The following is a 13,026-nucleotide window of genomic DNA, read 5'->3' on the forward strand; positions in this document are numbered from 1 at the left end:
GAATCACGACGTCTGTGATCAAAATCCGACTGAAGCCAACTCAACCACTCCTTTAGCTGTCTTCTAAATTATAGCAATATTTCATGACAAGATTGATGAACATTGGCTAGCCGGAGTCCAACACTTTCAGGTTACAAATATGGAGAGGGAAAAAAGAGGTGCTCTGGGGTATACGTATGTGTGTGAACTGAAGCGTGTAAGGGTGTGCACGCAGTGTGTTAGAGCTCCTCTAATCAATAGCTGTTTTCTTTTGCTGCTTTTTGCCTGCTGCTTCACTCACTGTCTTCTCCACCCGGGGAAATCTTTTTGGGAGCAAGAAGCTACAAGACAACTTTGCTAACTATCTGATTAATAATTCAGATAACCTCTCTGCTTACATTAGCTGGGAAAAGCATGTTGATCAGCAAAGTGTACCTCTAATTAGCTGTGCTAAGATTGAGAAACCTAAAAGGAGCATTGTATTCAAGGCCTGATCCAGTAAAGTTAGTAAACCAATGAAATTGGTGTTCCCCTTCGGACAAAGTTGTTAAGAGGGAACGATGCTCCCCCCCCCATGCCCCTCTTCCCAAGAAGGACTAGCCCAATCCTCTGCCATGTGCAAGAAAACCAGTGTTATTCCATATATTGCAATTGTTTGTGTTTCACGCCTATTCTCTTTTTAAAGTTTCTTTTATTTTTTTAAGAAATACTGTATATCAAATCAATGCGCGAACAATGTGGCAGCTGGGTGTCATACATTCCAATGCAAATAAAACTAATGAAATTAATCATAATTATTACATTCGATCAACTTGTGTACATCTAGCAATAATACCTATTTATATTAGATTATAATCTATCATCTTTCAATCATTCCATGTTTATAGAAAATTATTTCTGTCTATCCTAACTTCTAATCCTGTTGCCTACCTAAAAGAAAAAGAAAAAAAGGAAAGAGAGTGAGAGGAGAGGAAAAGCAAATCAGAATAACAACAACTAGAAGGGTCATTCATCCAAAATCTGTAGCCCTCTTCAATATTTTAATTGCTAGGCTTTAAAGGAAAGAGAGAAAGACAGAAGCCCCGAGTCCCTTTTTGGGAGAGGGGGCGGTTTAGAAATCCAAAGAAATAATAATAGAAAAGCAAATCAGAACAATAAAAAAAGAAAAATCATCTAATCATGATCCCTTGCCCGCTTTAATACTTTAATTGCTATGTTTCACCCCTATTCTTGAGACAAAGAGATAATTCTAACTTTGGGGACTTGGTGCTATCTGAGCTTGGTTGTTTTCTTGCAGGCGTCTCATTACCCAACTAGGTAACATCATCAGTGCTACATAGAAGTGGGGTTTGTTGGCTCTCTATTTTTGTTTTGTACTTTTGGCAGATCCCAGGGAATCGGGGACAGGTGGACATTTTATCCTAACTTAGCCTAGCGTTTGTATCTTCCTTTTCTAATATTTTTTTATTCAATTTTATATCTCTCACTTTGATATTAGTTGTTTTATTCCACCCAGAGTTGCTTTTGGGAAGACATGCAGCTATACCAGTTTAATCAATAAATTGTAAATCTTCAGAGTTGGATCAGAATAGAATAGAACAGAACAGCGATGGGGAACCTTTTTTGGCTCGTTGCCATAAGCAAGGGGAGCACAGGGGGGTCGTGCGTGGGTGTGCCACACCCACAATGCAATGCGTGAACCCCAGCGCACATGCACACATGCGCACATGACAGGCACGACCCCCCATTTTTTGCATGCTTTTTTCGCTCTCCCCAGGCTCTATAGGAGCCTGGGGAGGCGAAAACAGCCTCCCCCACCCACCTGGAGGCCCTCTGGAGGCTTCAGGAGCTTCCCTGAAGCCTGTGGAGTGCAGAAAACTGGCCATATGGGCAAACCGGAAGTTCAGGAACGGACTTCCAGTTTGCTCGTAGGGGTGGTTTAAGCCCTCCGGAGCCTTCAGGGGCCTTCCGGAAGCTTCACCGAAGGCTCCGGAGGACTAAAAACAGTCCTACGAGCAAACCGGAAGTGACTTTTAGTTTGTTTGTTGGGTCGTTTTTTGTTCCTGAACTTCCGGTTTGCCCATATGGCCAGTTTTTTGCACTCCGGAGGCTTCAGGGAAACTCCTGAAGCCTCCGGAGAGCCTCCTATGGGGGGGAAGGCTGTTTTCGCCCTCCCCAGGCTCCTATAAATGGCTTTAAAAAGGCTGAACGCAGTGGGCCAGTGCGTGCATGCGTGCTGGCCAGCTGACAGGCAATGCCTTGCATGCCCTGACAAATGGCTCCGTCTGCCACCTGTGGCACGTGTGCCATATGTTCACCATCCCAGGAATAGAATAACAGAGTTGAAAGGGACCTTGGAGGTCTTCTAGCCCAACCCTCTGCTTAGGCAGGAAACCCTACACCACTTCAGACAAATGGTTATCCAATCTCTTCTTAAAAACTTCCAGTGTTGGGGCATTCACAACTTCTGGAGGCAAGTTGTTTCATTGATTGATTGTTCTAACTGTCAGGAAGTTTCTCCTTAGTTCTAGGTTGCTTCTCTCCTTGATTAGTTTCCACCCATTGCTTCTTGTTTTACCCTCAGGTGCCTTGGAGAAAAGCTTGACTCCCTCTTCTTTGTGGCAACCGCTGAGATATTAGAACACTGCTATCATGTCTCCCTAGTCAACATTTCGTGGTTTGCCATTGACCTGTTTGATCCCTTTTGGAGATTTTCTCTCCCCAAAACTAAAACTGCAGATTCTTCTCTTTCCATTTAGTGAAGGCACCAGTTTTTTTACCATGATAATATTCAATGCGACTCTTGTTCCCCGTCAGGTTGTACCAGGCTTCAAACGGCTCTTCGATTTCAGCGTAAGGGAGGCTGATGACTCCTGCAGGACACAAGGAATGACTCGGATCAATCAAACATTTACTATAGAAAAGTCTAGGCAAAAACACCACCAAATTTAGGGGTAATTGATTGTAGGAGTTGACCAGGCTGAGCCCGAGGGTGGGGTCAAATGCACCATTAGTTTGGAGTCTCTACACCCACGTCACTTAACAACTCTAAAGATTAGTTTAACAACCATAGCAAAAAGGTCAGATCAATGGGTGTGACTCATTTAACAACCACCTTGCTTAGCAACAGAAATTCTGGACCCAACTGTGGTCATGAATTGAGGATACCTGGATAGATAGATAATAGATGATAGATGATAGATAGATAGATAGATAGATAGATAGATAGATAGATAGATAGATAGATGATAGATGATGGATAGATGGATGATGGATACATGGATGGATGGATAGATGGATAGATGGACAGATGGATAGATAGTGGATAGATAGATAGATAGATAGATAGATAGATAGATAGATAGATAGATAGATAGATGATAGATGATGGATAGATGGATGATGGATACATGGATGGATGGATAGATGGATAGATGGACAGATGGATAGATAGTGGATAGATAGATAGATAGATAGATAGATAGATAGATAGATAGATAGATGATGGATAGATGGATGGATGGATAGGATAGATGGATAATGGATAGATGGATTGATCGTGGATAGATAGATGATGGATGGATGGATGGATGGATGGATAGACAGACAGAAAGACAGACAGAAAGACAGACAGAAAGACAGACAGGCAGAGCCCATCTTTATGTAAGTATTGTTGAGTCTACTTATGTAAAAGACCAACAAAAATCCCCCTTTTTAAACTTTGTTTCTCATGTTTTCTTAACATTAACAAGCAATTTAGCTGAAAAACTAGGAAAGTGGTATTTTCCATCACAAAGGAAAAACATGAACTTCACAAAGGTCTGTTCAATCTTAAACTCCGGGAGCAATTTTTCCAATTAGGCAGTGACACAATGAGAGATGTTACATTGACAGTTATTAATTCGCATGACATTTTCTTTGGAAATAGGGCACGTCTAGTTTTGGGGGTTTGATTTTATTTTTAAAAAAAATGTGTTCGGTGATCTCTCAGGCTCCACCGTGGTTATATGAAAGGCCTGGCTAGGTGGAAATATCCGTTTTTGTGCAGGTGCCTTGCTCACGTATATTATGAGATAAATATAAATTATATGTTTAAGTTTTACTTTAAAAGAAAAAACAGGGTGATGTAGTCTCCTATTGTGTGATTGAATGTATTTTTATTCTCCTTATGTACACTGAGAACATATGCATCAAAGACAAATTCCTTGTATGTCCAATCGCACTTAGCCAAGAAAGAATTCTATTCTATTCTATTCTATTCTATTAATGAAGTTTATCTTTATCTACCATATATATATAAAAGGCACGTTCCAATCACTCATCATGAAATCTCCAGAACCATAAAGCCTACAAACTTGAAATTTGGCACGTATGTTCCCCTTGACTTCTAGATGCTTGCTAAGAAAGGATTTTTGGAAATGACTATCAGATCATTAGTATTTCTTATATAGTAATTAACATGCTCTGATGCTAAGGAGTTCTATTCCCCCTAACCATCTAAAAAGAACTCTGTTCCAACTGCCACTTGCCTTATATTAACACACTCTGATTCTAAGGAGTTAGACATTCTACTCCCTCTCCCCACCTGAAAAGAACTCTGTTCCAACTGCCAGTTGCCTCATATTCTGTAACCTCAGTTCAAACTGGCAGACGTTCCACTCCTTCACTCAGGAGCAGTCCGAGGCTCTTTACAGTACTAAATGTCAGTACCTCACCAAAATGTCTATGCCTTCCACCTATGAAATTGCTTCTGGATTCACGGTGGCTGGAGCAATATTTGCTTATGTGTTTCAATCACTGACCACCACTGTCCCAATTTCTTCTGCAGAACGGGTATCCAGTTAGAAAAGCCTTTGTTTTATTCTCCCCCCTCCCGCCCCCCCTCTCTCTACACACACACACACACACAGACACCTGAGATAACAGGACTAGGTAGAACGTGAGGAGGATACAGAGCAGTACCCTGCTGGCATTTAGACAAGGAAAAGGGATTAACTTTTATTAAATAACTTAAAAGAGGTTGCAAAGAGGTTCCCTCAAATATTAGAATTGATCCAAAAGCTGTCAGCCCTATCTTTCTCTGTCCCTAAATATGCACTCATAAATCTGTCAGTTTGACAGATGGAGGTTTGATTGGGAGGACGACAAGTCTCCCTTGATCCATCTTTCCACTCATACCTCCCAAATACCTCTATCCTCAGTTTTCCCCTACCTCCAGAATACAATCTCAGACTCAATTCCCTGGGCCACCATGCTTTGATGGACAGTTCTAATAACCAGGCATCACATAAGCGCTAGGAGTCTTTTGCTGATTAGGGAGGTATATAAATCAATCAAGCTCATAGGCGCCACAACTGATTCAGAGCAGTTGTGAGGTTGGTGGTATGACAGCTCTTTTTTCTTTTTAGATCTTCAGGGGTTTCCACAAAAAAAAAAAAATCCTGAAAAACCAGTGCTTGTTTCAAATATTTTGGATCAGAAAATCAGTCATGACTTACAACTGGTCCTTACATTTGTTGACCGTTGCAGCATCCCTATGGTCACATGATCAAAATTTGGGTGCTTGGCAACTGGCGTGTCTTTACAATGGTTGGCCTGTCCCAGGGTCAGGTGATCAGCATTCGCAACTTTCCCAGCTGGCTTGCATTGTGTCCCGTCAGCAGCCAGGAGAGCTGGTGGCAGACTTGGACAGTGAGGAAGTTGGGGAGGAACATGGGCCAGTCCTGGAGTCTGGGGAAGGCTCTGATGAGGGCTCTGTGTCAGAGGCAGAGATGGGGCCAGGGCCATCTGACAGTTATCAGCTGCCTTTAGAGTTGGAAATCAGTGGGGCAGAAGAACAGCTGGAGCCTGTTCCCGATGTGCGCATGCACAGAGCTGCCAGGAGAAGGGAACAGTTAAAGGAACAAGGGCCGACTTGGGAATAAAGGGACAGGTGGACAGCGAGTGGCCCCTCCCATTGGGAATAAAGAGGAGCAAAAGGGGAGGGGAGTTTTCAGGAGACAATTGGTTCACTTAATTAGTGCGAAGATTTGTTTGTGACTCTCAGAGACTCCTTGCCAAATATTTTCTTGTCCAGTCTTGTGTTTGGAAGATATTGGCCTGGCAGCTCTCCAAGCCTGATAAGGTCTGTGGTTGTAAATCCACCCTTGCAAGACCGTTTGCCAAGACTTTGCTGGATGTGAATGAGAGGAATTCACATTAGCTTAATAAAAAGGAGTTTTGTCGGGACAAGGAGTCTGCTTCTTAGTTTTGTGAAGCCTAGGTCAGGACAGCTTCTGACAACTAGAGTTAATGGAGAGGAGGCCAGATTTGCTTAATGACTACATGATTTACTTAACAACTGCAGCGTTTACGACTGCAGAGATTCTCTTAACCACCACGGCAAAAAAAGTTGCGAAATCACTTAATAACTACCTTGCTTAGCAATGGAAATTCTAATTCCGATTGGGGTCCCGAGTTGAGGACTACCTGTACTGAATCTTAAAACTGAATCTTCAACATGAAATCTCCCACTGTTTCTTCCTTCGGCATAGAAACAGGCAGAATACCCTGTCGATTGGACAAAAATTCCAGGAAGAAGCGAAAGAAACCACATCATAAAAGCTTCCCCTGCTTGCCTACTCACTCCCAAGGAAAATGTAAAGCTGGGTAATTGCTTTTTGTCCATGTGTGGCTTTTCAGCCTAGAGTGAAGCTACACAATGGGGATTTGCCAGGCAGCTATTAACATCCGTGAACCTATGTGTTTGTGTGCCAAAGCAAGAAAGGCACTTTGCGCAACTTCAAAAGGACTGTCCCTCCTGTGGAAGGAAGGGATTTATCTGGTAGCAAAGCTTCCAAAGGCTCTTCTGATATATTTTAATGATTCCCACCCTTTGATTTAGCGAAGTTTAAGATTCTATCATCAGATAAACTCTTTCCTGGAAAGATACACCAGGCTCAGTAAATCTGGGTGCCTCTAGATCTCTCTTAAGATTTGCAAAAACCTACACAGGTAAACAAAAAAATGGAAGAAGCTTAAAGCAAGGCACTCCCAAGAGAAAACTCTGCCCTGGTCGGTTAGCAGGATTCTGACAAGCTCCCCACCCTTTTCTATTTGGCTAAGGGGAAGATGCCAATTACAGTCTAGATTTTGCTTCCTGTCAAATCTTTGCTGGTGCAAACTTGCATTTTCAACGCGCCCATAACCCACAGTCATAAAAAGGAGCCTAAACTGGGTACTTTGCAAAAAAAAAAAATGGTTGCAAAATGCAACGCAACATTGCACAATGGAGAAAAGAGTGTGGAAGAAAAGGCTGTGTGAAGGGTGCACACATCACCATTCCAGATGGCCAGTTATTTTCTTCAAAGTGATTGTACGCTCTTGGCATGCAGTAAAACATGAACCCTGAAATGCTGGCCTGTTTGGGTTCTTGACTGGGGGATTTTCACATGACAGTAAGGTAAAGGTAAATGTTCCCCTCGCACATATGTGCTAGTCAGTCCCGACTCTGGGCGGCAGTGCTCATCTCCATTTCAAAGCTGAAGAGCCAGCATTGTCCGAAGACATCTCTGTGGTCATGTGGCCGGCATGACTAAATGCCGAAGGAGCATGGAACACTGTTACCTTCCCACCAAACTGCTCCCTATTTTTCTGCTTGAATTTTTCATGCTTTCAAACTACTAGATTGGCAGAAGCTGGGACAAGTAACGGGAACTCACTCTGTTACACGGCGCTAGGGATTAGAACCTTTCTGATTGACAAGCTCAGCGACTTAGCCGCTGAGCCACCGCGTCCCTTACAGCAAGTTGGTGATTATTGGCTTAACATATAAAGTGAATCTAATCACTGTTCTTTATGTACATGGCTTAGGGTGTGGTATGAAGCCAGCAAACCAGTTAAACGAACCAGGACTTAATGCATCCCGTGAACCTGATTGCATCTATTTTGAAAGTTTGATCTTTAACAAGTTACTTGTTCTCAGGGAAGACAGATAAAGCCATTAGCTTTAGAACAGGAATGGACAACCCCCCAGATGCTGTGGAGTTATAACGGCAATTGTCTCTAAGCAAGGTATTGTGACAGCTAGGGCTGATGAGACTTGACACTCAAGAACATCTTGAAGATCACAGATTCTCCACTTGAAGCAAAGAAGGCCAAATAGGAGAATTATATCATATGCCAACTGGGGTAATCACAAATCACCAGAAAGCCAACTGGTGTAATCATCAAAATCCATAATGTAATGGTCCAAAGCAGGGGTGTCCAACCTTGAGAACTTTAACTCTTGTGAACTTCAATTCTGAGAAGCCAGCTGGGGAATTCTGGGAGTTGAAGTTTACAGGTTTTATAGTTGCCAAGCTGGACACCCCTGGCCCAAAAGATATTGGCATGTTCCCAGTTGTTCTTTACACTGCTGGGAGGGCTGCCCAGAGCTTTAGCCCCATGGTGACAGTTATCTACCATGGTTTATAAAACAGAGGTTCGCAAACAGATTCAGCACCTCTATTCTATTTAAAAGGAATTGCAAGGGAAAAATGACAAATACGGTTTAGAAATTGGGTGGCTGAGTTACCGATTTTATTTTTTTTAGTCAATGTCAAGGAAGACGATTGAGAAGTGCTGGTCAGTGGCTTCCCAAAAGGCACCCTGGATGGAACTTACCTTTGACATGGTAGAGGCCTCCAAAATCTGGGGTTTTGTTAGAATCACTGCACATTTTGCCTGAAAGAAGAGAAAAGAAAGGTGAACGTAAATGTTGAATTGCATTACACTTGCCATCAGATTTTCTACAGAAAAAAAGGAACAAAGAACGGGAAATCTAGAAGCTGAATAGGCAGCGTAGTTCTAAGTTGTCTAAGCCCAACATTTCAAGCCTGATGGCATAAGGTATTCAGTTGCGAGCAGAGGAGCAGAGGACTCTTCTCATGAAATAGGGCATCGGTACTTACCTGATACGCCTCTTCTCATAGTGGGAGGGGGGAGTATCCAGGATGGGTTGACCTTGTCCTCTCATTGATTGGGCTGAGTCAGATAAGCTCTGGTCACCAGGTACCACCCAGTTATCGGCAAAGAACCTTATCCAACTCGCTATGTCATCCACTCCAGACTTTTTCTTAGTTTCAACCCTTATTTATTTCTTGTTTTGTTTGTTTGCTTGTTTGTTTTTTATTGGATTTATATGCCGCCCTTCTCCCAAAGGACTCAGGGCGGCAGAACAGAACAGCTTCAACAGAACAGCTCAACCATCAAACATAACGCTCATGTTACATAACTGTTGTGGCCCAGCAGGATCCGGTTGAGCTGCTGATGGACTCGGATAGCGAGGAACCTTATGAGTCTCCCCTGGACGATGTGGAGGACCCTGTGCAGGGTTCAGACTCAGAGCAGGGACCAGAGAGGCTGGTTGGCCACCAAGAGGCGCCTGAGGCATGAAGCAGTGGGGAGGATGCCATCCTTGTGCAGCCCCCCAGATGACCGAAGTATCAAAGGGAATCCTCACCTGTGGGGGGGGGGGTTGTCCCCATCTGCAGTCCTGCCAGGAGAAAAAATCCCTTCCCCAGGTTCCTGGCCAGGGGTAGCCCTCTTGCTGCTGGCCTTGTGGCAAATGCTCTCCAAGGCTCTGTGCCTCCGCCTTTCGTATTTGGAGCCAGGCTTTGGGTCTTGGAGCTGCAGCCTGCCTCTTTGGCCCCCTTGGAGACATGCTTTCTCTTTGCCTTTGCCTTGCCTCCTCCTCTTCCCTTAGCAGCTTCTGTAGCAGTCTCTGACCTGTTTAGCTGCTCCTCTGCTCTTCCGGTGGGGCTGCTGGGCTGGAGTCTAGAGTATTGCCGGTATCCTCTGTGCTGCTGGGCACCGCCATCTTGGATCACGTGGTTCCAAAATGGTCGCAGGCTCCAAATTCAAAAAGTTCCTCTCCCTGGGAACACGTGGAAGCGGCTTGTGCCTTTGGGGCTGCCACGCGGCTTCCGCTGCTGCTGGAGAGCTCTCTCTCTCTCTCTCGCTTCCTCCGCTCTCTTCTGAGCTTTTCAAGCTCCTGCGGGCTACTATCTCTCTCCGGCACTTGCAGGCAGGCGCAGGCGCTCCACTGCGTTTAAAAAACACCGCGGTTCGCAGCTTGACCCCCTGGGGGGGAGCAGTGGAGCGCTCCGGCGCCAGCTGAGCCTCTCCAACATGACTGCCTTCCCAGGGCTTCCAGGGGAGCATCTCCTTGCCCACAATCTCGATTAGTGCCCTAGGGCTCTCTTTATGACCTGGGCTGCGCGTTGCCCTGAAGGGCTTGCTGTGAGTGCTCTCTCTCTCTCTCTTCCTGGCCAGGGAATCAGCCAAGAGCCAGTTACTCACTCAGGCAGGGAGGCAGCGAATGCAATCTAGTTAACAATGAGTTCAATCCATTTTTAAAAATTTTCCAGGAGCTTGGGATGATCACAGCCACCCGTTGAGTGGCTGAGTCAATAACTGGGTGGTACCTGCTGACCAGGGCGTGGCCCAAAGAGCTTATCTGACTCAGCCCAATCAATGAGAGGACAAGGTCAACCCATCCTGGATACTCCTCCCCTCACTATGGAAAAATCTATGAACTTGCTCAATTGTATTAATGTCCGATATGCAGTGCAGGTTCCAGACAGGTGAGCTGGATTCGAGAATTGGTCTAGCAAATGTTTTGTATGCTCTGGTATAGCAGTACAATGTTACCAGAGAAGAAGCTTCGCAAGATTAGGTTAACAATTCTTAATGCCTTTTTGGCAATGTTGCTACAGTGGACTCTGGCACTTAGATCATTAAAGATGAGCACTCCAAGGTACTTGACAGAGTGGGGGTCGTCTTATGATGGACTTATGATGTCCTATGATCAATTTATGATGGATATAAATTGAGGATTACTTGTATGAATCCTAGCCATAAACCTCTTGCTACTTGTTTTTATGCAAGTGCAATTAAGTGACAATAAGAAAATCAACACCATCCTGCTTTTAGTCCTTATTTGTAAGGGAGTCACCTTGGAACAAGTCAGAAATAAAGATGGCTTCCAGCCTAAATTCTCCCACCTGCAAGTGGGGAGACCATAATACAGATTTATAAGCCAGGGTTGCTGTGTTGATTACAGTGAAATAATGTATGCAAAGTGCTTGCACATTTCAAAGTGGATGCCTCTCACCCTGGTAGACATCCACACCTATCAAGCGACAACAACAAATTTATGGTACTAAAAATGGCTGGCAGAGTTGCCCCAAATTTACTTAGCTTTGTTTCATCGCTAATAGCAACAATAATAATTCATATCGGCACAGCATTCTTTCACACCTCCAGAGTTTATTGCACTTATGGTTTAGATCAGCTCCCCCCAACCTAATGCCCTTTATTAGAGCCCTTCCATGAGAACATGGCAATTTATGTTAGAGAGAGAGGGGGGGGGGAGGAAGAAAGGAAGGAAAGGGAGAAAACAAGAAAGAAAAGGAAATTCATGTATATAAATCACATAATAATATTAAAGGTTTACAGCCACGGACATACCGAACCGCAAACTATCCTCAATCTCATGATGACTTGGTACAAAATATTACGTGAAACCAGAGAGTGTAGATTGAACGTCAACTCTCCTTTTGAGAGAGACTTCAAAGAGTATCAGTTCTTGTAAGATTCATTCCCTGCTATTAAGCAACTTCACTTGGAAAAAAAATACAACAATAACCCAATCGCAAAAACAGGGCAACACACAACCTGAAAATGGAGCTGACTCTTTCGTCAAAGTCAGCATTTTCTGTGACCACAGCAGATTTGAGCAAGGCTTCTTGATGATGAAGAGATAAACTGTGATCACTTGGGAAGACAAACAAGCCTTACAACCCGTCTTCCACCCTACTTTGCCTTCTTGTCCTCTCTGTATTAAGTAGCTGGGCACAGGAGAAGCGGTTACAAGTGAAATATCCCTGATTACTACTGACTCCCAGGCAGGGCTGAGCTGTTGAGATATTTAGATGTTCCATTAGGAGTAAGTTCTGGTTTTTCAAGGCAGTGGGCCTTTCCTTCTTTTCTCCTCCCTTCCACTCCAAGTCAGCATTTTTCCTGCTAATCCAAATATACAATTTCCTCTTTCTTCCCTATCTTCTGTCTTCTCACTTTTGGACTTTCTGTTCCGACACTGGAACAGGAAGTTGTGATGTAGGATCTACAGATAGTTGTTGTTGTGAGTTGCAAAGTCATGTCTGACCCATTGCAACCCCATGGACAGCATTCCTCCAGGCCTTTCTGTCCTCTACCATCGCCCTGAGTCCATTTAAGCTCACGCCGACTGCTTCAGTGACTCCATTCAGCCACCTCATTCTCTGTTGTCCCCTTCTTCTCTTGCCCTCAATCTTTCCCAGCATTAGGCTCTTCTCCAGTGAGTTCTTCCTTCTCATTAGGTGACCAAAGTATTTGAGTTTCCTCTTCATGATCTGGCCCTTTAGAGAACAGTCAGGGTTGATCTCCTCTAGGACTGACCAGTTTGATCGCCTTGCAGTCCAAGGGACTCGCAGGAGTCTACAGATAGATATCTAGATTTCTTCATTCTCAATTGTTGAAGGATTTGAGATTTATATTGACAGCAATAACTGGCTAGCTACCTACCTAAGTGGTGTCTTAAGCTAAAAACTACCTCTACTCATCTCAGCGCTCCTCACCATACAGTCTGGGCTCAGGTTTATTCAGTGTGGAATTGGAAGTTTTCACCTTGTCAAATATGAACAATGTAATGTGACATCAAGCCTTTACTCGAACAAGGAACAGATGGCAATTATCTAGTATAACTAAAAGAAAATTGCTTCCACCCTTTTACAAAGATTGGGGAGAAAAAGAAATTATTATAAGCAGAACCTGAATTTTCCCAAAGGTGCTTTTTCAAGAGGCAGCTGGACTTTCTGTTTTTTTTCTCTGAAGACATTTTGCTTCTCATTCAAGAAGCTTCTTCAGCTCTAGGGATGAGAAGCTTCTTGAATGAGAAGCAAAACGTCTTCAAAGATAAAACAGAAAGTCCAGTTGCCTCTTGAACAGAACAGAACAGAACAGAATAGAATAGAATAGAATAGAATA

At 43.8% G+C, this 13,026-nt stretch overlaps 2 protein-coding genes across 3 annotated transcripts in view; both read right to left on the minus strand.

Moving 5' to 3' along the window:
• The window catches only part of LOC309396643 (digestive cysteine proteinase 2-like), a 415,994-nt gene that overhangs the window by 65,233 nt on the left and 337,735 nt on the right, over positions 1-13,026 (minus strand). The window lies entirely within an intron of this gene.
• LOC309396645 (digestive cysteine proteinase 2-like) overlaps positions 1-13,026 on the minus strand; it is a 65,701-nt gene that overhangs the window by 22,535 nt on the left and 30,140 nt on the right. For both annotated transcript variants that reach the window (XM_081961949.1, XM_081961948.1), the window contains exons 2-3: positions 8,623-8,682; positions 2,760-2,852 (exon numbers count right to left, since the gene is read on the minus strand). In XM_081961949.1, the coding sequence (XP_081818075.1) occupies positions 2,760-2,852; positions 8,623-8,677 (148 nt within the window). In that variant the 5' untranslated portion in view covers positions 8,678-8,682. The remainder of the gene's footprint in view (positions 1-2,759; positions 2,853-8,622; positions 8,683-13,026) is intronic.

Source organism: Natrix helvetica (assembly GCF_964273705.1).
Source record: "Natrix helvetica genome assembly, chromosome: 9".
Lineage (NCBI taxonomy): Eukaryota > Metazoa > Chordata > Lepidosauria > Squamata > Natricidae > Natrix > Natrix helvetica.